The sequence below is a fragment of the Oncorhynchus mykiss genome, chromosome 21 (assembly GCF_057628025.1).
Source record: "Oncorhynchus mykiss isolate SJ-2025 chromosome 21, ASM5762802v1, whole genome shotgun sequence".
Taxonomy (NCBI): Eukaryota; Metazoa; Chordata; class Actinopteri; order Salmoniformes; family Salmonidae; genus Oncorhynchus; species Oncorhynchus mykiss.
In genome coordinates this window covers 14,963,908-14,986,906 of record NC_143042.1, presented here as the reverse complement: position 1 = coordinate 14,986,906, position 22,999 = coordinate 14,963,908, and the positions used below count along the sequence as shown (strand labels likewise).

General features: G+C 45.6%; 1 protein-coding gene across 50 annotated transcripts in view; it reads left to right on the top strand.

Moving 5' to 3' along the window:
* LOC110500094 (SET binding factor 1) overlaps positions 1-22,999 on the top strand; it is a 77,072-nt gene that overhangs the window by 51,470 nt on the left and 2,603 nt on the right. For 8 of the 50 annotated variants that reach the window (XM_090213990.1, XM_036957372.2, XM_036957377.2 and 5 more), the window contains 28 exons: positions 1,182-1,392; positions 3,668-3,780; positions 5,508-5,657; positions 5,947-6,015; positions 6,130-6,288; positions 6,477-6,769; positions 6,998-7,170; positions 7,411-7,484; positions 9,134-9,326; positions 9,413-9,540; positions 9,743-9,918; positions 11,306-11,442; positions 11,643-11,850; positions 12,288-12,502; positions 12,815-12,952; positions 13,775-13,870; positions 14,200-14,274; positions 14,998-15,170; positions 17,639-17,815; positions 17,999-18,100; positions 18,302-18,487; positions 21,000-21,126; positions 21,349-21,479; positions 21,687-21,929; positions 22,050-22,157; positions 22,399-22,604; positions 22,702-22,789; positions 22,857-22,988. In XM_090213990.1, the coding sequence (XP_090070116.1) occupies positions 1,182-1,392; positions 3,668-3,780; positions 5,508-5,657; positions 5,947-6,015; positions 6,130-6,288; positions 6,477-6,769; positions 6,998-7,170; positions 7,411-7,484; positions 9,134-9,326; positions 9,413-9,540; positions 9,743-9,918; positions 11,306-11,442; positions 11,643-11,850; positions 12,288-12,502; positions 12,815-12,952; positions 13,775-13,870; positions 14,200-14,274; positions 14,998-15,170; positions 17,639-17,815; positions 17,999-18,100; positions 18,302-18,487; positions 21,000-21,126; positions 21,349-21,479; positions 21,687-21,929; positions 22,050-22,157; positions 22,399-22,604; positions 22,702-22,789; positions 22,857-22,988 (4,281 nt within the window). The remainder of the gene's footprint in view (positions 1-1,181; positions 1,393-3,667; positions 3,781-5,507; positions 5,658-5,946; positions 6,016-6,129; positions 6,289-6,476; positions 6,770-6,997; positions 7,171-7,410; positions 7,485-9,133; positions 9,327-9,412; positions 9,541-9,742; positions 9,919-11,305; positions 11,443-11,642; positions 11,851-12,287; positions 12,503-12,814; positions 12,953-13,774; positions 13,871-14,199; positions 14,275-14,997; positions 15,171-17,638; positions 17,816-17,998; positions 18,101-18,301; positions 18,488-20,999; positions 21,127-21,348; positions 21,480-21,686; positions 21,930-22,049; positions 22,158-22,398; positions 22,605-22,701; positions 22,790-22,856; positions 22,989-22,999) is intronic. The other 42 variants (XM_090213992.1, XM_090213987.1, XM_090214013.1 and 39 more) reach the window with 8 other exon arrangements.

Below are 22,999 nucleotides of genomic sequence, written 5' to 3'. Positions count from 1 at the left end.
GGGAGTGGTTGCTTCTGACAAGAGCACATAATGTGTGCATTTCTAGCCATCTTTGAAAAGCAAGTCAGGTGAAGAGCTTTTTTTCTGTCTTAAAGGGGCAGTGTTGTATTTTGAGACAGGCTTGAATTAGCTAAGGCAGAGGGTAGTATAATTTGTCTTATTCTGTGTAATAATGGTATGGGAATAATAATACATTTTATTTTGTATCAAACACAACATTTTCAGTCACCTCCTTGTCTGAAGGACAAGTGGATAAACAGGTTAATGGAAATCCCTACATGTTTTTATTTTATTTTTAAGTCTCATAGAATTTAGGCCTATGTTGAACACCACACATTAGCTGCTATTGTTGGCTGAATGATAGAACAGCTATTGCCATGTTAAAATGTTATGGGATGCATTTTCTCCATAGTTTTTTATGGTAGACCACTCTGATAGGCCTACATATGATCAAATAGCCACAGAAGCTTACTTGGCCACTGTTAAAACGGTAACTTAAAGCCGGTACAGCCGCAGTGTTCACAGTAAACGCGCACCAGAAGTTGCACAGAATTTACACAACGTTTGCACTCAGCAGACCTGAAATTTGTTCAGTGCCTAATTTTTTGGGAGGTAAAATTGCTTGTAGAGTAAATTGTTTAAAACAATGTCTAAAAATGTTGAATGAATTGATGTGTAAAATTGTATTTCAGAAAGTATCGATATTCCATATTTTAGAGAACACTATAAGGAGTATAATGACACCAAGAGGTTATCTGTATCATGTACAGTTCACGGATCATTGGGTCTTACAGGGGAGGCATTTACAGGTCTAAAAAGGGACTGAAATGTTGGCTTTCATTATTTTCTCAAAATGGTTTGTTACAATGTACAAAGAGTATCAACCATCCTTCCTCCCAATAAAGTTTCTATGAACTATTTTTGGGCCATGCTGACATGGAATAGTCCTATTGCATTTTTCATGTAGCCTATTTTTGGCCAGCTAATAGCCTAACCACCGATGAAGTAACATTATGGACTAAGCGTTCAAATCCTGTTGCTGTGACAATTAAGGTCAAATTAAGATCCTCATCTGTATGTAATGTAGTAACTAAAATTACAGGCGGCCACTTACCTCTTTTCTTTGCCCTTTCTCCCCCTACACCTTTATGGTCGCTCACCTTTTATTCTCCCCCCATCAGGAGAACCCATACCCTGTCGTGGCCATGCATAAGGTGCAGCGGCCAGCTGAGAGCCCTGGTCACAATGACCCCAAGAACTTGGCCATCTTCCCTCCGCTGGATGACGTCACTGTCCAGCTCTTCATCGACCACGCCGCCGCCAAGCTCAAGACCGCCCCGCCCGTGGTCAGGGCCGAGCTCAATGGCATGGTGCCCTCCGGACCCCCACTGGGTGAGTGTGCCAGGCTGGGTGGGAAAGACTGAGTGGAGGGGATAGTGTGGGCTGAGGGGTAGAGCACTCTTGACCCAAACTGCTACAGACCTATATCTATCCTAGCCTGCCTTTCTAAAGTCTTCGAAAGCCAAGGCAACAAACAGATTACCGACCATTTAGAATCTCACCATACCCTCTCTGCTATGAAATCTGGTTACAGAGCTGGTCATGGGTGCACCTTAGCCACGCTCAAGGTCCTAAACGATATCTTAACCGCCATCGCTAAGAAACATTACTGTGCAGCCGTATTCATTGATCTGGCCAAGGCTTTCGACTCTGTCAATCACCACATCCTCATCGGCAGACTCGACAGCCTTGGTTTCTCTAATGATTGCCTCGCCTGGTTCACCAACTACTTCTCTGATAGAGTTCAATGTGTCAAATCGGAGGGTCTGTTGTCCGGGCCTCTGGCAGTCTCTATGGGGGTGCCACAGGGTTAAATTCTTGGACCGACTCTCTTCTCTGTATACATCAATGATGTCGCTCTTGCTGCTGGTGAGTCTCTGATCCACCTCTATGCAGACGACACCATTCTGTATACTTCTGGCCCTTCTTTGGACACTGTGTTAGCAACCCTCCAGGCGAGCTTCAATGCCATACAACTCTCCTTCCGTGGCCTCCAATTGCTCTTAAATACAAGTAAAACTAAATGCATGCTCTTCAACCGATCGCTGCCTGCACCTGCCCGCCTGTCCAACATCACTACTCTGGACGGCTCTGACTTAGAATATGTGGACAACTACAAATACCTAGGTGTCTGGTTAGACTGTAAACTCTCCTTCCAGACCCACATCAAACATCTCCAATCCAAAGTTAAATCTAGAATTGGCTTCCTATTTCGCAACAAAGCATCCTTCACTCATGCTGCCAAACATACCCTTGTAAAACTGACCATCCTACCAATCCTCGACTTTGTCGATGTCATTTACAAAATAGCCTCCAATACCCTACTCAACAAATTGGATGCAGTCTATCACAGTGCCATCCGTTTTGTCAGCAAAGCCCCATATACTACCCACCATTGCGACCTGTACACTCTCGTTGGCTGGCCCTCGCTTCATACTCGTCGCCAAACCCACTGGCTCCATGTCATCTACAAGACCCTGCTAGGTAAAGTCCCCCCTTATCTCAGCTCGCTGGTCACCATAGCATCACCCACCTGTAGCACGCGCTCCAGCAGGTATATCTCTCTGGTCACCCCCAAAACCAATTATTTCTTTGGCCGCCTCTCCTTCCAGTTCTCTGCTGCCAATGACTGGAACGTACTACAAAAATCTCTGAAACTGGAAACACTTATCTCCCTCACTAGCTTTAAGCACCATCTGTCAGAGCAGCTCACAGATTACTGCACCTGCACATAGCCCACCTATAATTTAGCCCAAACAACTACCTCTTTCCCTACTGTATTTATTTGATTTATTTTGCTCCTTTGCACCCCATTATTTGTATTTCTACTTTGCACATTCTTCCACTGAAAATCTACCATTCCAGCGTTTTACTTGCTATATTGTATTTACTTTGCCACCATGGCCTTTTTTTGTCTTTACCTCCCTTATCTCACCTAATTTGTTCACATCGTATGTAGACTTGTTTCTACTGTATTATTGACTGTATGTTTGTTTTACTCCATGTGTAACTCTGTGTCGTTGTATGTGTCGAACTGCTTTGGTTTTATCTTGGCCAGGTCGCAATTGTAAATGAGAACTTGTTCTTAACTTGCCTACCTGGTTAAATAAAGGTGAAATAAATAAATTAAATAAAATAGGCATGAGATGGTGCAATTTAAGTAGTGGAGTGAATGGATGGTTGAAAGACTGATGCAGACATTCCTATTGGGTTGTGGGTTAGAAGTTAGCAGAGATGCCAAAATGAGATTGTCTGATGGATTGGCTTGATGTCTGGTGTAAAGAGGCTGATACAGGCCACCCGACAAGCCTCCAGACAGTCCACTGTGTTAGATGGGTCACATAGGATGACCTCTATCTCTCAGCATGGGTTTAATTGAGCTGGATTCAGTGGAGCTTCAGCGTAGACTGAGTGTGCCGGGTTCACCCGACAGTCTTCCAGTCCACCCGACAGTCCTCCAGTCCACCCGACAGTCCACTGTGTTTGGACGACCTCTGTGTGACCCATCCATCTCTCAGCATGGGTTTAATTGAGCTGGATTCAGTGTAGCTTCAGTGTAGACTGATGAGTGTGATGTAATAATCGCTGATTTGTGGTGTTCCTCCAGGAGACATTGTGGACAGGCATGGTCATGTCCTGGCTAACAGCGCTCGCAGGCTGGAGGTGGTCAGGAACTGCATTACCTACATATTTGACAACAAGATGCTGGAGGCCAAGAAGGTGAGAGACAAGGCCACAACAGCATCTCCATGCTCGGCCATTTTAGAATGATAAAAGTTGTTTTAAACGTTTAACAATTTATAGCTGATTCATAGTAAAGGTCGACTGATTAATTGGAATGGCCGACTAATTAGGGCCGATTTTTAAGTTTTCATAACAATCGGTAATCTGCATTTTTGGACACCGATCATGGCCGATTACATTGCACTCCACGAGGAGACTGCGTGGCAGGCTGACTACCTGTTATGCGAGTTCCGCAAGGAGCCACGGTAAGGTGCTAGCTAGCATTAAACATATCTTATAAAAAACAATCAATCTTAACAAAATCACTAGTTAACTACACATGGTTGATGATATCACTAGTTTATCTAGCTTGTCCTGCGTTGCATATAATCGATGCGGTTCCTGTTAATTTATCATTGAATCACAGCCTACTTTGCCAAACGGGGGATGATTTTAACAAAAGCGAATTTGTGAAAAAAGCACAATCGTTGCACGAATGTACCCAACCATAAACACCAATGCCCCTTAAAATCAATACACAGAAGTATATATTTTTTTAAACCTGCATATTAGCTAAAAGAAATTCATGTTAGCAGGCAATATTAAACTATGGAAATTGTCACTTCTCTTGCGTTCATTTAATGCAGAGTCAGGGTATATGCTACAGTTTGGGGCGCCTGGCTCGTTGCGAACTCATTTGCCAGAATTGTAAGTAATTATGACATAACATTGAAGGTTGTGCAATGTAACAGCAATATTTAGACTTTTAGATGGCACCCGTTAGATTAAAATACGTAACGGTTCCGTATTTCACTGAAAGAATAAACGTTTTGTTTTCAAAATGATAGTTTCCGGATTCGACCATATTAATGACCTAAGGCTCGTATAACTGTGTTATTATATTATAATTAAGTCTGTGATTTGATAGAGCAGTCTGAATGAGCGGTGGTAGGCAGCAGCAGGCTCATAAGCATTAATTCAAACAGCACTTTGCTGTGTTTGCCAGCAGCTCTTCGCAATGCTTCAAGCATTGCGCTGTTTATGACTTCAAGCCTATCAACTCCAGAGATTAGGCTGGCAATACTAAAGTACCTATTAGAACATCCAATTGTCAAAGGTATATGAAATACAAATACTCTCTATAGAGAGAAATAGTCCTATAATAACTACAACCTAAACTTCTAACCAGGGAATATTGAAGACTCATGTTAAAAGGAACTAGCTTTCATATGTTCTCATGTTCTGAGCAAGGAACTTTAACATGAGCTTTTTTACATGGCACATATTGTGCTTTTACTTTCTTCTCCAACACTTTGTTTTTACATTATTTAAACCAAATTGAACATGTTTCATTATTTATTTGAGACTAAATTGATTTTATTTGTATTATATTAAGTTAAAATAAGTTCATTCAGTATTGTTGTAATTGTCATTATTACAAATATATATATATATAAAAAACGGCCGACTCAATCGGTATCAGCTTTTTTTTTTGGTCCTCCAATAATCGGTATCGGCGATGAAAAATCATAATCGGTCAACCTCTAATTCATAGCTAGTTTAGAGGTTTGACCTACATGATAGTCTAGTGACTTCATCTTTTGAAAACATAATTTTGCTTTTATTAAAAAAAATTAAGTTCCTGCACATGACACCTAACCATAAATATCTTCCTAAAGTTGCCATCTCCTAATATTGTTGTCCTGTGTCTGCTTCCCCCCCAGCTGATGCCAGCAGTACTGCGGGCGCTGAAGGGCCGGGCGGCCAGGGTGTGTCTGACCCAGGAGCTCAACCAGCACGTCCTGCAGAACCGAGCTGTGCTGGACGACCAGCAGTTTGACTACATCGTCCGCATGATGAACTGCACCTTACAGGTACATGCCGACGCCACAAAAATGTCTCTCTCTTCTACACAAAGTTCTATTGTAGACCGCAGCACACAGTTGGGTTCAGTACATAGAACGGCTGTATTGAAGGAGTTCTGAAAGCAATAACTTTAACTCCTTGGGACTTTTTCAAAACAGTGCCATGCTAGCTATTTTTACACTGCGATGGAGGCCTTTATATTTTCATAAGATCATACACTGAATAATGGAGCCTAATCGGTGGCGTTTGCATGACTGACATTGTATGGCGATGTTGACCTCTTACTCTCCTACTCAGGACTGCTCCCACATGGATGAACACGGTATTGCTGCCATCCTCCTTCCCCTGGTCACGGCCTTCTGCAGAGTAAGTCACAAAAACAAGCCATCCTTATTCAACACAAACATCATTGTCCTCGTATCTTTTAAAGTGGTCTGTTTCTAAAGCTTCTGTGTGGCCTTGTGTGTTTGTGTCTGGCAGAAACTAGGCGCGGGCATCACCCAGTTTGCCTACAGCTGTGTGCAGGAGCACATGGTGTGGACTAACATGCAGTTCTGGGAGGCCATGTTCTACAGTGATGTCCAGAACCACATCAGAGCCCTGTATCTGGAGGCAGACGGGGGGGAGCAGTCCGTCGCTGTAAGAACGGACCCTACAATTACACAACAAGCAGGGCCTTATTTAAGCTAATGCTCCTGTATATTAGCATCAAACACAAACACAGCAATAAAAACATAACCGAGGCCTTTTCTTTGATAATAGTACTTAATCCTTGGAGTACATCCTTACATTGACCCCATCTGATCTTCCCCCTTCCACCCCCCCAGTCTCACGGTCAGCAGGAGTCTGGTCCAGCAGCGGGAGGTCAGGAGCTGCTGGGTGCTCTGGAGCTGGCGTCAGAGCAGAGCAGGCTGTGGCCCACGCTCAGCAAGGAGCAGCAGAGTGAGCGCGTGCAGAAAGAGGAGAGCACAGTGTTCAGCCAGGCCATCCACTACGCCAACCGCATGTCCTACCTGCTGCTGCCCCTGGACACCAGCAAGAACCGCCTGCTCAACAGGTCCGGGATAGGGGATGTGGAGAGTGTTAGCAACAGCTACGTCACCAACAGGTACACCAACAGGTGGGGGACGCGCACACACACAAAAACACACTCGACAACAGACAGACTAACACACCCAACAGCTTCATCACTAACAGACATGTTAAAAACAGCTTGTCAAACGGTGGGCAGCTTTGTAACATCTTACAGTGGAACCAGCAACAAACTTATGCCAAGCGATACGACTTTAACTTTGAAGTTCAAGCTCACAATGGTCGTTCCTAAGATGCCTTTGTTGTTTTTATTTAGCATTGCTGGCAGCATGGCGGAGAGCTACGACACAGAGAGCGGCTTTGAGGACGCTGAGAGCTCTGACGTGGCCAACTCTGTGGTGCGATTTATCAACCGCTTCGTAGACAAAGTGTGTAATGAGAGTGGGGTGACCAACGAGCACCTCAAGGCACTACACACCATGATACCAGGTAGGAATCTCCATTTTGTGTTTTCGGTGCTCATGTTGTGAACTTTCCTTGACAGATCAGGGTTGTATTCATTAGGCACTAAATGGAAGAAAACGGACTGATGGGGAGGGATTCCCTGAACTTGTCCAATAAGAAACACTTGTTTTAGTTTTCCTTTGCAAAGCGTTTTGCTACTGTGTTCCCTAATGAATATGACTCAGGTTTTCTAGAGTTCAAATTGCCTCCTGTGTTGTTCCACAGACATCGTTCAGATGCACATCGAGACGCTAGATGCAGTCCACAGGGAGAGTAAGCGACTGCCACCGATCCAAAAGGTAACCAATTCCTTATTTTACATTACGCTGGAAAAAAGCCACGCAGATCCCCGCCCCAGGCCAGCCCCGCTCAACCCCCTCTCCACCAATCCCTGCTCAGTGTCACAGTGCCACGCCCACGGCAGGTACGTCTGTCCCAGCGACAGCACCATGTGTGACTCACACTACTACGCCTGAGCCGTGCATGCTGGGTTGATGTAGTTCCCCTCTCAGAAGCCGGGGTCTCGTTCATTTGGAACTAAAATGGGAGAAAATGTTTTGAAAACGAGGTACTACCTAACTTTGTCCAATACGAACAAGAATGTGGATTTCCTGTTTCAGTACATTTTCTCCCATTGGTGCCTACTGAATGTGGACTTGGAAGACGACTACAGCCCGAGCAGTGCATGCTGGGGGTTGTAGTTCTCAGTGACCTGGTTGACTTCCGCCTGCGTCACTGACTCTTGTGCCTTCAGACAGAAGGGTGCAGTTTGCTCTGGTTGTTCTGTGGAGTTTTCTGGCAGCAGTTGGAGAGGGATAGTAGCTTGGCACGGCATCATCGGCATGTCTGTTGTGTTAATGGCATCTAAGCATTGTCCTAGCATATGCATCAACCAAGAGCTCAGGGATGCCCTGTATCAGATATCAGTCCAATTGGATCTCACCTTTTGTGCGTTTTCTGTGTTTATCCCATCTTATAATTTGACCTGATCCCACCTCCCAGAATGCGCTATTTTTTTTTTTCTCCCTGCATGAGCATTCATGTCATATGAGTTCCAGTTAAATCCTCTCCCAATGAGCTGGACCCAGGGCATTAGGAGTTGCACAACAGATTATGAAATGAGTTACAAAACGAGTCCCTTAACAAATGTTCTATTATGAGTTGAGCTGCTCTGTTTGGTGTAGTTGCCCCAGCATAGGCCTCTCCAGCATCGCTGGGCACAGGAAATGATGTCATGCTCTGAGCCAGATGTTCTATTGGTCTTTAACAGAAACTGGACCTGCCGCTCGTCATACTTTGAATACTTCTCTATACATCCAAGAATGCTGTGAGAGGATTTTGTGAGAAAATATACAAATGGTTGTAAACATGTTACCTCTTTTGGAGGGGAAAACCCTAAACCACTCAAAATTGCAGTTGATATTATACTAGTCTTAAGAGATTTGAATAGTTTCATATCCAACTTGTTGAGCATCAGGGATGTCTTTGCCAAGATCCCACCAGCCAATTGAGATTTAGGCAAACCGTTTATGTTATGTAACATTAACAAAAATAACAAATTGCAATCAAATGTCTCCATTTTGATATATCAGTTTTCAACTGTCTGTCGTGTGATACATTTGTGCTTCAGCATGCGATCTGGATTGACGTGTGCCATTTGTTGTGGTGAATTTGGTTTGAAATATAGAACCACCAATGTAAGGATGGCTTATATATTTGCGTTCTGTTAGACATAAAGCACTAGCAACTGTCTCCCCCCCCCCCCCATCCTTACCTACCTTGTCCCTCTACTCAATCTGCTTGCTCTTCTCCTTCCATAAATTATCAACTCTTCTCGCTATTATCTACCTCTTCCTTATCTTCCTCTGCCCTCCCTCTCTCTTCTTGTTCACAATCTCTTCCCCCTTTCCTTTTCTCTCCTTCACTCCTCCCTCTCTCTGTGCTGCAGCCCAAGCTTCTGAGGCCCATTCTTCTGGCGGGAGAGGAGCTGGTGATGGACGGCATGCGGGTGCACCTGATCTCAGACGGCCGCGAGGAGGCCACGGGGGTCTTGGGGGGTCCAGCCCTCCTTCCTGCCGAGGGGGCCATCTTCCTCACCACCTACCGCCTCATCTTCAAGGGCACGCCCAACGACCCGCTGGGTAAGAGGGTGTTGAAAACACAAACATGCACGCGCGTTAATACACACACACACACTTTCTCTCTAACCCTGAGTGTTGTTGTGCAGTGGGTGAGCAGGTGGTGACTCGGTCGTTCCCCATCGCCTCCCTGACTAAGGAGAAGAGGATTTCTGTCAGTCTGTCCATGGACCAGTTCATACAGGAGGGTCTGCAGCTACGCTCCTGCACCTTCCAGGTACACCTCTACCCTCCGTCCTGCCACCCTCGTATCCATCACCCTACTGCCTAAACACCAGGCCCATAGGCCTTCATAGCTTCTCCTCCCTCCACACACTCTCATTCTGCATCGTAACGCTCTCCATTTAAAATTTGACAGTACACTCATTCATTTGTGTTTTTCTGACATTCCTCCTAATATCGCCCTCCTCCTCCTGTAGCTGCTGAAGATAGCGTTTGATGAGGAGGTGGCGTCGGACCTGGCCGAGGTGTTCCGGAAGCACATGCACAAGCTCCGCTACCCACAGCACGTCCAGGGAACCTTCGCCTTCACCGTGGGCCAGAGTGGCAAGACGTTGGTCGAACACAAAACCAAGGACAAGAATCAGTCAATAAAGTAAGACCAGACCGATATAACACACACTCACGTCAACCACAAGAACCAAAACAACACTAAAAGGAAACAGGAAGAGCATACACACGCCAAACGCATTTCAACACACATCAGCGTAGTATAAAACGTCAGTACCGCTCCAGTTTTATTGTCAGTTAGCAGAGTAATGTGAAAATGTAAATCTGTAAGACGTTTCACACCTCTCACATCCTCCACGTCAAGTACAGAACATCCATTTCAAAAGTGCTTACTCACTAAAGGATGTGGGTCACGGGTGACACCCCAGCACTGTAATGTGAGCTGAATATACGGCCTGCTCCAAGCAGCAGCCTCTGGAGATATAGTAGTCCACATTATTGCCATACATTTCATAGCCGTCCTGACAGTTTAAAGAATATATCTGACGGTCTCTGATTTAAAGTCAGTGTTTGGTGTGATGTATTAATAAAAACAGGATTTATAGACTTGTTGCTTGCGAGTGAAAGTGCTTCAGTGAGTGTGAACCCTTGTTCTTGTGTAACCACCAATGGGCCGTATAGCATGCAGACTGTCTAGTTCTGCTCGCTGCACACTGACTTATTTCAGGCAGGGTCAGTAGAGAGGAATGCAACTTCACATCCTACACTCTATTCTGTCCACTGTTACTGCCAGTAGACCCCCAGAGTTCCCTTTTGCTTTATCATCCCCCACTCTCTCCATTTCTCCCTCTCTCGCTCTCTCACTCTGTCTGTGTGTATCCCCCCCATCACTCCTTCCTTTTTTCTCTCTCATGTGGGGTATGAAAAGAGCATGAGCTCTCTGAGAGCTGGCTTCTATCTGTTGAATAATGCAGCAGTGGAAACAGTGACGGCTCCTCCGTGTTTGTCCCTGGTGTTTCCATCTTCTCCCCGAGTCGTCACGCCAGTAAAAGACTCCATTCATTCACTGATATTAACCTCACGACAATGCGGGCCCAACCCCCCTGCAGCAGTGAGCAAGCTCAACTAGCACTCTTTTAATGCATTCATTAGCTTTAATTATGCATACAGACTACCGCCGAGTCTGCATTAGGGATGTGCCTTGGATTTAATTGACCGGTTATTTAAACTTCTAAGTGCCACTCAGTGCTTTTGTACCTTTAAATTTATAACCAGGGTTGTATTCACTTGACATGAAATGGAAGCAAACGGGCCAAAACAGGGAGGTACAATCGAAACTTGTTCAATAAGAAACACTTGTTTTCATTTTCCGTTGCAAAGTGTTTTGCTATGGTGTGCCCAAATGAATATGACCCAGGAAGTAGACGTCATTAAGTTTTGCTTTAATTGAAGTTAACTATGTTGTGAACCCTTTTCTCTCTCTTCCCCCTCTCCTTCCCCTCTCACTTCCTCACCCCTCCACCCTTCCTAAGAACACTTTCCAAAAACCTGGTGAAGAGTGCCAAGAGGACAATCGGTCGACAGTATGTGACCCGGAAGAAGTACTCACCTCCCACCTGGGAGAACAGGAGCAGCCTGCAGTCAGAGCTGGACGAGGATGAGATCTCCGGTAGGACATGGTGTTGACAACTCAAGCAGCAACGTCAAGGTTTAGGGCGGCATTTTGACTTAAAATCCACGCACTCCCGTTGACATAAATACATGTCTTATGTAAAAGTCTTGAGTTGCTGTTGAATGGTCTCTACAGTGTTTGATCTGAGGTAGTAGGCCAGTGTACGCTGTCTCTGACTGTCTGTGTGTCTGCTACAGTCTCAGAGGAGTTGGACCAGGGCTCCCTCACCCTGTCTTCCACCATCCGCTCCTCGGACAGACAGACCATGAGCAACGTGGTGGAGCGTGCCTGTTGCCGTGACTACCAGCGGCTAGGACTGGGCACGCTCAGTAACAGCCTGACGCGCTCCAAGAACGAGCCCTTCCGCATCTCCACCGTCAACCGCATGTACACCGTCTGCAGGAGGTAAGTTCACGGTCCAACCGCAGATAGAATATGTTTTTACGACAGGTTCACGGTCAAATATCATGTGGGACTCCCTAAAAACACGCCACTTCGACACTCTTCGTTTTTAGCGGATATCAATCGCATGTGGTAGGTTTATGGTCAAACCATACATGGACCATGTTTCAAGTAACTTCCTGAGTTTAGTCTCAAAGCACTGCATTCAGGTTGAATGCCGTCTTGATTGAAGTACACGTTTGATCTTAACATTTATATAAATAAACATTCAGTCATGTTACTTTGATGTGACTTGATATGCAGAGTGAGCCAATGAGCAAACTATATTTTAACACATGACATTATCTTGTGGTCATGACATCCTGCAGTGACATGAACAGAATGTCATCTCAACCCTAACTCCCTCTGCTCTCTCACTCTCTCTCTCTGTGTGTTACCAGTTACCCCGGCCTGTTGATCGTGCCCCAGAGCATTCCAGACTCCACCATCCAGCGCATCTCCCGCTGTTACAGACAGAACCGTTTCCCTGTGGTGTGCTGGAGGAACTCTCGTACCAAGGCTGTGCTGCTGCGCTCTGCAGGCCTCCATGCTAAGGGAGTGGTGGGCTTCTTCAAGTCCCCCAATGCCCCCAGCGCCGGTACGACACAAACTAAAAGTTAGTTAGATGGTGTTTTTAAGGGAATGACTGGGGATGTTGGGCTTTGTTTAGGCATAATAAAACACGCCAAACCACTCCAAAGCCAGTTATATCAGTAGCAATGTTGAAAGTATAAGAATGTGCTCCAGAAAGTCTCAACTCATCAGAAACAATGAGCAAATAAACCAACACTTTAGATGCATAGAAATGCACAATGCACAGCTCATGCCCCTTACAGCTTGAGCAGCATTTTTTAGTCTTCAGCATTTTATACCCAGCATGCAAATCTGCAAAAACCAGTGGTGATTGACAGTTGGGATCCTTCCCCAGGCCCCTCCCAGGCCGACTCGACCAGCCTGGAGCAGGAGAAGTACATGCAGGCGATCATCAGCTCCATGCCCTCCTACTGTGAGCCCAGTGGCAGGAACACACTCGGCGGCTTCACCTCCACTCATATGAGCACCTCAGGTAGGACACACACACACACACACCCACCAGGGTTTCTGTTAGCCTGCTAAAATACGGCTTTTGGCCCAATTTTTTTAAATGAAAATCCAATAGAATTGTCCCCCAAGAAATAAAATAATCCCATTTCAAAATAACGCCGTTTAACCTATTCATTGCTGGAAATAACAGTCGATGGAAATACATTTGACCGGTCATGCTTATCGGTCTTTTGTTTAATTTGCATAATTTAGTGGTATTAAATTGTCTTGTGTGTATTTTCTTTAGTTGATATGATTCTTATTTATCACACACACTTTTTTGGGGGGGAGAATCTGTAAAATAGTGCCAGTTGCTGCTGGTGTGAAATGTGCTTTTATAAGCCCAATCATTGCACAGCAATTCTAAATGCGATCGCATGTTAAAAACAGTCACCATTAAAAAAAGCTACTATATTTCTCAACTGGTAATTGAAGCACCATTCAAGTGCTTAGGCAACAGTAGGCATGATTCTGCAGGTCACACACCACTTTAGAATGTGAGCTGGAGATGGAATACATTTTGAAAACATGTATACTTAATTGTGTGAAACCTTAACGTTTTACTTCATATTATGTGGCACGTCTTACCTTGCTTCCATGTAGCTGAGCCAAAATCTGTTTCTATAAACGTGGATATATGCCATATGCCAATGAAACAAGTAGCCAAATGTTATTTTTTCCCCTTTTTTTCCCCAAACTGTTTTTCATTGTCCAGTAGCCAAAAACACAATCCTAATCATTTTATTTGATTTCATACACTCTCATAAGCCAGAGTTTGTGACCCTTTGCTTGTGTCTATCTCCAGACTCGTCAGATAAGCTGAGGCAGCCTAAGATCGGAGCTCTGATGAAACAGGTGATGGGAGGCAAGGAGGACGTACCTGGAACCTTCAGCCGCGGAGGTGAGATTGTGGTTTTACTGTGTTTGTGTGGGTGTATGTGGTTGCGTTACTTGCATCAATTAGTTCGTAGAAACTTCCTTTGCAAGGAATGCCTGATATTTCTAGGTTTGGTTTGGGTTTGTATTGTGGCTCGCCCTACAATTACCTGCCAAGGAACATTCACTGGAACTAACCCAAAAGAGGAATGGTGGTTGTTACCTTAATAATAACCAATCTCCATAGTGTATCCATATTTGGGCCTGTGTGTATGTATAGCTGTGTGAAACCTTCTCCCCCTATGGTCTATGGTGTTGGTTAATGGGCATTATCTCTGTGTCATTTGACCTCAGCTCTGGGTCAAAGGGCGAGAGTCATCTCCCTTTCTCAGCCCAGAGTTTCAGGCAAGGCCAGAAACCCCCCTGGAGGTACAGTATGCACCGACCCCTGTTTCCCAAATCTAACCAATCAGGACTCTTAACAGTTACGTCAGTCTGTCTGCGTTGGCTGGCGTCCCCGCCCGTCGGTCCCTCTTTCCCTGTGATGTCCTAGTGTGTCTCTCTCGCTCTCAGGACTAACTTTTTGTTGTCCAATCTCTTTGTTAGAGAGATTCTCTTCTTCTTTTTAGGCATCTGTTTGCATGCTTTTCTAGTGGGCTGTCGACTCTACACACTGCTGCAGATCGTCCTGTTTGTCCATGTTTCTGTTCTGTGTTTGATTACTACTGTGTGCTGTGAGTGGTCTGATGACTCATGTTTTCCCAGCGCTGTTTGGTTTGGAGCATAATTTTTACATATAGCCTATTTAGCAACATAGATCAATCTTATTATAGTTGTTCAATTATTCATACCTTGGTACTTTTTTTTCAGCATGGCTTTCAGTTAGTCTAGTGGTATAGAGTACAATGAATGTATCTGCCACTGCATAAATGGCTTGTGTGTGTTAGTAATGGCAAACTTGGAGAGTGCACACTGTATGTGTGTGATAACCCCCTCTAAAACCTCTCCCTGTGTGTGTGTGTGATAACCCCCTTTAAAACCTCTCCCTGTGTGTGTGTGTGTGTGTGTGTGTGTGATAACCCTCTCTAAAACCTCTCCGCGTGTGTGTGTTAACCCCCTCTAAAACCTCTCGCTTGTATGTGTCTGCTCTAGGGAAGTGGGGCAGTATCCGGGGTAGTGGGCGTCTGAGTGCCTACAACCCAGAAGTGGGGAACAGGCTGTCCAGTAAGGAGTCTCCCCAGCCCAACGGGGGCCCCAGCGAGGCCCTGTTCCTCAGACAGCAGAGGGCCTACCTCTACATCATCGGCGACAAGACACAGCTCAAAGTAACTGCCAATACACAATACTACACTAGACTGTCTACTTATTTAATATTGATTGACTCAATATCCCAGAAGTCTTTGGAGGTCTTAGTGTCATTGAACCTTCAATCAATCAATCAAATGTATTTATAAAGTCCTTCTTATATCTCAGTGCTGTACAGAAACCCAGCCTAAAACCCCAAACAGCAAGCAATGCAGGTGTAGAAGCACGGTGGCTAGGAAAAACTCCCTAGAAAGGCCAGAACCTAGGAAGAAACCTAGAGAGGAACCAGGCTATGAGGGGTGGCCAGTCCTCTTCTGGCTGTGCCGGGTGGAGATTATAACAGAACATGGCCAAGATGTTCAAATGTTCATAGATGACCAGCAGGGTCAAATAATAATAATAATAATAATCACAGTGGTTGTCAAGGGTGCAACAGGTCAGCACCTCAGGAGTAAATGTCAGTTGGCTTTTGATAGCCGATCATTCAGAGTATCTCTACTGCGCCTGCTGTCTCTAGAGAGTTGAAAACAGCAGGTCTGGGACAGGTAACACGTCCGGTGAACAGGACAGGATTCCATAGCTGCAGGCAGAACAGTTGAAACTGGAGCAGCAGCACTGCCAGGTGGACTGGTGACAGCAAGGAGTCATCAGGCCAGGTAGTCCTGAGGCATGGTCCTAGGGCTCAGGTCCTAGGGCTCAGGTCCGAGGGAGAGAGGTAGGGAGAGAGAGAGAGAGAACGTAAATTCACACAGGACACCGGATAAGACAGGAGAAATACTTCAGATATAACAGACTGGCCCTAGCCCCCTGACACATAAATACCCGAGACTGAGACAGGAGGGGTCAGGAGACACTGTGGCCCCATCCGACGATACCCCCAGACAGGGCCGAACAGGAAGGATATAAGCCCACCCACTTTGCCAAAGCACAGCCCCCACACCACTAGAGGGATATCTTCAATCTTCACCATCCGAGACGAGGCCGAGTATAGCGCACAAAGATCTCCGCCACGGGACAACGCAGGAGGGGGCGCCAACCCGGACAGAAAGATCACGTCAGTGACGCATGGAAGAGCACCAGTAAGCCCCTGTAATAGGGTTAGAGGCAGAGAATCCCAGTGGAGAGAGGGGAACCGGCCAGGCAGAGACAACAAGGGCAGTTCGTTGCTCCAGAGCATTTCCGTTCACCTTCACACTCCTGGGCCAGACTACACTCAATCATAGGACCTACTGAAGAGATGAGTCTTCAATAAAGACTTAAAGGTTGAGACTGAGTCTGTGTCTCTCACATGGGTAGGCGGACCATTCCATAAAAATTGAGCTCTATAGGATAAAGCTCTGCCTCCAGCTGTTTGCTTAGAAATTCTAGGGACAATAAGGAGGCCTGCGTCTTGTGACCGTAGTGTATGTTTAGGTATGTACGGCAGGACCAAATTGGAAAGATGGGTTGGAGCAAGCCCATGTAATGCTTTGTAGGTTAGCAGTAAACCTTGAAATCAGCCCTTGCCTTAACAGGAAGCCAGTGTAGAGAGGCTAGCACTGATAATTATTTTGGGTTTTAGTCAAGATTCTAGCAGCCGTGTTTAGCACTAACTGAAGTTTATTTAGTGCTTTATCCGGGTAGCCGGAAAGTAGAGCATTGCAGTTGTCTAACCTAGAAGTGACAAAAGCATGGATTAATTTTTCTGCATTATTTTTGGACAGAAAGTTTCAGATTTTTACAATGTTACGTAGATGGAAAAAAGCTGTCCTTGAAACAGTCTTGATATGTTCGTCAAACAAGAGATCAGTGTCCAGAGTAACACCGTGGTTCTTCACATATTTATTTGAAACGACTGTACAACCATCAAGATTCATTGTCAGATTTAACAGAAGATCTCTTTGTTTCTTGGGACCTAGAACAAGCATCTCTGTTTTGTCTGAGTTTAAAAGTAGAACATTTGCAGCCATCCACTTCCTTATGTCTGAAACACAGGCTTCCAGCGAGGGCAATTTTGGGGCTTCATCATGTTTCATCCAAATGTACAGCTGTGTGTCATCCGCATAGCAGTGAAAGTTAACATTATGTTTCGGAATGACATCACCAAGAGGTAAAATATATAGTGAAAACAATAGTGGTCCTAAAACGGAACCTTGAGGAACACCGAAATTTACAGTTGATTTGTCAGAGGACAAACCATCCACAGAGACAAACTGATATCTTTCCGACAGATAAGATCTAAATCAGACCAGAACTTGTCCGTTTAGACCAATTTGGGTTTCCAATCTCTCAAAAGAATGTGGTGATCGATGTTATCAAAAGCAACACTAAGGTCTAGTAGCACAAGGACAGATGCAGGGCCTCGGTCTGACGCCATTAAAAGGTCATTTACCACCTTCAGAAGTGCAGTCTCAGTGCTATGATGGGGTCTAAAACCAGACTGAAGCGTTTCATATACATTGTTTGTCTTCAGGACAAACCTTGACCCCTGTTTGTCCCATGTCATCAGGGTGGGAAGCAGGACTCGTTCCAGCAGTGGGAGGTGGTGCCCATCGAGGTGTGTGATGTGCGTCAGGTGAAGAACAGCTTTAAGAAGCTGATTAAGGCCTGTGTTCCCAGCTCAGCCACCTCTGAACCCAGCATGACCTTCCACCGCTGCCTGGAAGAGTCCGAATGGATGTGCCTGGTAATGCTCCCATTCATACAGTGTGTGTGTATGTTTGTTAGCGTGTGCAGCTGTAAAAGCGTATGTATTGTGCAATAGAGAGACCTATGGATGCATTTTATTTTTGTATGTTTATCCTGACTCTGCCTGCATAAGGTAATGTGTGTATGATTTAAGTGTGCTAATCATGACGTGTGTGTCCAGCTCCACAGAGTTCTGCAGGTGTCTGTCCTGGTGGTAGAGTTGTTAGACACGGGCTCGTCAGTCATGGTCAGCTTGGAGGACGGCTGGGACGTCACTACTCAGGTATAACACACGTACTCACTAAACATACTCACAATGCAAACACACCTCTCACAGCTAATGTAGGTCAACTTGTACATACATGTGATATATCGTCTCTGCCTGTGCTACCGATCTGTCTCCTCACTCCGCTGTTTAGGTAACCTATAAATTACGATCATCCTGTCTATCTGACTGTCACACCGATTCTTGGTCTCTCTCTAGGTGGTGTCTCTGGTCCAGCTTCTGTCAGACCCGTACTACCGGACCTTCGATGGCTTCCGCCTGCTGGTGGAGAAGGAGTGGCTGTCGTTTGGCCACAGGTTCAGTCATCGCGGTGCCCAGACCCTGGCCAGCCAGAGCAGCGGCTTCACACCTGTGTTCCTGCAGTTTCTCGACTGCGTGCACCAGGTATGTACGTGTGGGGGTGGGTTTTATGAGTGCAGGTGTGACAGTAAAGTGTGTGTGTATTTGTCTAACTGGGTGTTTACATGTCAGCTACTTTACCCATATCATCTGGATTCTGCTATTTATCTGTATAGGTGTGCATCTGTGTGTCTGAGTAAACATGTGCGTGTGTTTACCTGAGTGTGACAGTGAATTTCTTTTTTTTCCTGGCCAGTGATGTGGACTCGCATGTGTGATGCGTCTCTGTCAGAGGGTTTCAATAGTCCTGTCTGTATTTATGATCCCAGCTTCACAATGGCTTGCTCTATTTAACCCCCTGTTACACAGGGACATACACTGTGTGTACAAAACATTAGGAACACCTTCCTAATATTGAGTTGCTTGCCGGTTTGCACTCAGAACAGCATCAATTTAACAGGTGACATTAATAAGGGGATCGTAGCTTTCACCTGGTCAGTCATGGAAAGGGCAGGTGTTCCTAATATTTTGTACTCTGTGTTATATGGGTTGTCGTTCCCACAATGAGTGCCTTTTGCATCCCTTTGATATTTTAAGTAGAAATTGTACACAAATATTGAATTTTAAAATCCTATTATATTAAATGAAGTGCCCTTGAATATCGACCAAATGGAAAAATCAATACATTTTGTGCGTCCTCTGACTTGTAGGAAGCTTTTTACCCACTCAATCCCAATATCATTGTAAAACACTAGTTACTTTTGTTGCTTTGATAGTCATTTCTGAAGACGATTAATTTGAAGGTCAACCCTGCTACGTGAACGCTCTTTTTAGTATGGTGGGAATCAGGCCCTTGAAACTGTTTTCATTGATCATCCTTGAGATGTTTCTACAACTTGATTTAAGTCCACCTGTGGTCAATTCAATTGATTGGACATAATTTGGAAAGGCACACACCTGTCTATATAAGGTCCCACAGTTGACAGTGCATGTCAAAAACCAAGCCATGAGGTCGAAGGAATTGTCCGTGGAGCTCAGAGACAGGATTGTGTCGAGGCACAGATCTGGGGAAGGGTACCAAAACATTTCTGCAGCATTGAAGATCCCCAAGAACACAGTGGCCTCCATCATTCTTAAATGGAAGAAGTTTGGAACCACCAAGACTCTTCCTAGAGCTGGCCTCCTGGCCAAACTGAGCAATCAGTAGAGAAGGGCCTTGGTCAGGGAGGTGACCAAGAAACCGATGTTCACTCTGACAGAGCTCCAGAGTTCCTCTGTGGAGATGGGAGAATCTTCCAGAAGGACAACCATCTCTGCAGCACTCCACAGGCCTTTATGGTAGAGTGGCCGAATGGAAGCCACTCCTCAGTAAAAGGCACATGACAGCCAGCTTTTAGTTTGCCAAAAGGCACCTAGAGGACTTTCAGACCATGAGAAGCAAGATTCTCTGGTCTGATGAATCCAAGATTGAACTCTTTGGCCTGAATGCCAAGCGTCACGTCTGGAGGAAACCTGGCACCATCCCCTCGGTGTTGCTGCCACCCATGCTGTGGGGATGTTTTTCAGCAGCAGGGAAAGGAAGACTAGTCAGGATCTAGGGAAAGATGAACGGCGCAAGTACAGAGAGATCCTTGATAAAAACCTGCTCCAGAGCGCTCAGGACCTCAGAGTGGGGCCAAGGTTCACATTCCAACAGGACAACAACCCTAAGCAGATAGCCAAGACAATGCAGGAGTGGCTTCGGGACAGGCCTCTCAATGTCCTTGAGTGGCCCAGCCAGAGCTCGGACTTGAACCCAATCGAACATCTCTGGAGAGACCTGAAAATAGCTGTGCAGTGATTCTCCCCGTCCAATCTGACAGCTTGAGAGGATCTGCAGAGAAGTATGGAAGAAACTCCCCAAATACAGGTGTGCCAAGCTTGTAGCGTCATACCCAAGAAGACTCAAGCCTGTAATCGCAGCCAACGGTGCTTAAACAAAGTACTGAGTAAAGGGACTGAATACTTATGGAAATGTGGTATTTCAGTTTTTTATTTTTCATACATTTGCAAAAATGTCTTAACCTGTTTTTACTTTGTAGTTATAGGGTATTGTGTGTAGATTGAGAAATTATTTAATCCATTTTAGAATAAGGCTGTAACAAAATCTGGGAAAAGTCGGGGTTAGGAATACTTTCCAAATGCATCCTACCTGAGTTCTTCGCGGAAGAGTTCTGATATCTGCCACACCCCGATTGAATCAGCTTTTGTCTTTTCGGAGGAGAAAAGTATATCCACGTTTAAAAACAATATGCTTCTTCTATCTATAAAATGTCTTGCACAACTAGCTATCGTTTGTTATATCACATAATTCACCGATGACGCGTGAGTGGAGAGGAGAGTCTTAATTTCAATTTCTCCTCGATGACCTTTGACCTTTTTCTAAAGGAGGCGAGAGAGGACGCAGGAGCTGCGCAAATCCAATTGAGGAAGGGCCAGTGAATGTTTGATCAAGAAGTTGAGCAGTAAACACAGGAAGGGCAACTGACGTGTTACCTTAAATCCTGTCCCCCTTCAGATCCACCTGCAGTTCCCCATGGAGTTTGAGTTCAGTCAGTACTACCTGAAGTTCCTGGCCTACCACTACGTGTCCAACCGCTTCAGAACCTTCCTGCTCGACTCGGACTACGAACGCATTGAGCTCGGTGAGCCTTTTATCCGTTCTACGCATAAGGGCAGGAGGTTTACCTTATCAGATGGCCTCCAGATTCAGGTTACATGGTTAGGAGAAACTCCAGACCCCATAGATACTATCTGAATTCTTAGAAGTAGGTTATTTCAGTACACGTTTGGGTATTTGAGTGTGACTTATATGCCAGGTGAGTGATTGGGTTCAGTGAGTTGATGAATCTTCTGTCTGTGTTAAGGGGTTCTGTACGAGGAGAAGGGGGAGAGGAAGAACCCGCAGGTGTGTAAGTCAGTGTGGGATTACATTGACCGGCTCAACAAGAAAACACCCATCTTCTTCAACTACATGTTCTCACCAGAGGATGAGGAGGTGAGTGAGCCTGGAACACAACTGGGTTACATTAGACTGCCCCCTGGTGGGGAAGTTTACTGAAAATTCAAGTGGCTATCACATTTTTAATCAAGTGGAGGTTTTAGACTTAACCTAAGATTTACTAGCCGATCTTGAAGTTAGAATTATTACTTTTAATTACATGCACATTTTGTGGTAACAAAAATAAATCCATGTGGTCCCCAGGTGCTGCGGCCGTACAGCTTCATCTCCAACCTGAAGGTGTGGGACTTCTACACAGAGGAGACGCTGTCTGAGGGCCCGTCTTACGACTGGGAGCTGGTGCAGAGGGGCCGGCAGGAGAGGCTGGCTGAGGAGGTGCCTGACAAACCAGACACCACCACCCCCAAATCCCAGCGACACATTGTCTGGCCCTGCTACGACAGCCGCAGCCGAGTGGTACCCGACGCCATCACCAAACTGCTGCAAGTTAGTGGAGATTACTTACACATTACGTACCATCAGTATACTGCTGTATACTGTATAACCCTAACTTGTTGTATAAATTATCATACATGAATCTGACTTGCTCTGTGTATTCTGTCCTAGGACCTGCAGAGTCTGGAGGCTGAGTTGGGGCTGCCACCAGAGAAATGGAAGGACACTTGGGACAAGATCAAGGCCAACCAACGGGCCGAGGCCAAGCTGGAGAACAGGGTGAGAAACGCTGGACAACCAGAAGCTAACCTAGGATTTCACTAGCTATTAGGATGCCATCCTTCTGACAATTAAACTTAGACACTTACTTAGACTTTTTGAAAATAACTTGTTGTAGATTTATAGTAATGTGTTCTACTGACCTCTTGTGGAAACTATTTGTGTTTTATTGAATAGATTAGCCCTCCCTAATCTAATCAGAGGATATCCCCCCTCTTCCTCCGTTCTCTCACTCTTTCAGCCGTCGTTCAACAGCTCCTTGCTGATGTCGTCCAACCTGAGTCACCAGCGGCGGTCTCAGGGGGTGTACCTTCCGGAGAGTGGGGTGGGCTCCTCCATTAACCTGGCCATGGACCGTGAGACCAGCACCACCTCCACACCTGTGGCCGGGCGCCCCAGCACCAGCACCCTATACAGCCAGTTCCAGAGCACGGAGAGTGAGAACAGGTCTGTACCCCCACCCTTATCGCTGCCCCAGCAACACATTACCCCTCGGTGTGTTACGAAAGTGGCTGACTGGGTTTCCTCTACCTTTGACTCCCAGGAGTTTTGAGGGCATCCTGTTTAAGAAAGGTGCGTTGCTGAAGCCATGGAAACCTCGCTGGTTTGTGCTGGACAAGACCAAACATCAGGTAAGAGGAGGGAGGTGGACTGATGGTGATGATGGACTGATGGTGATAATGATCTCTCTCTCTCTAGCTGAGATACTATGAGACCAGGCAGGACAAGGTGTGTAAGGGGGTGATTGAGCTGGCGGAGGTGGAGTCCGTCATTCCAGGCACGCCCACCATGGGAGCGCCCAAAAATATAGAGGAGAAAGCCTTCTTCGATGTGAGTTACCA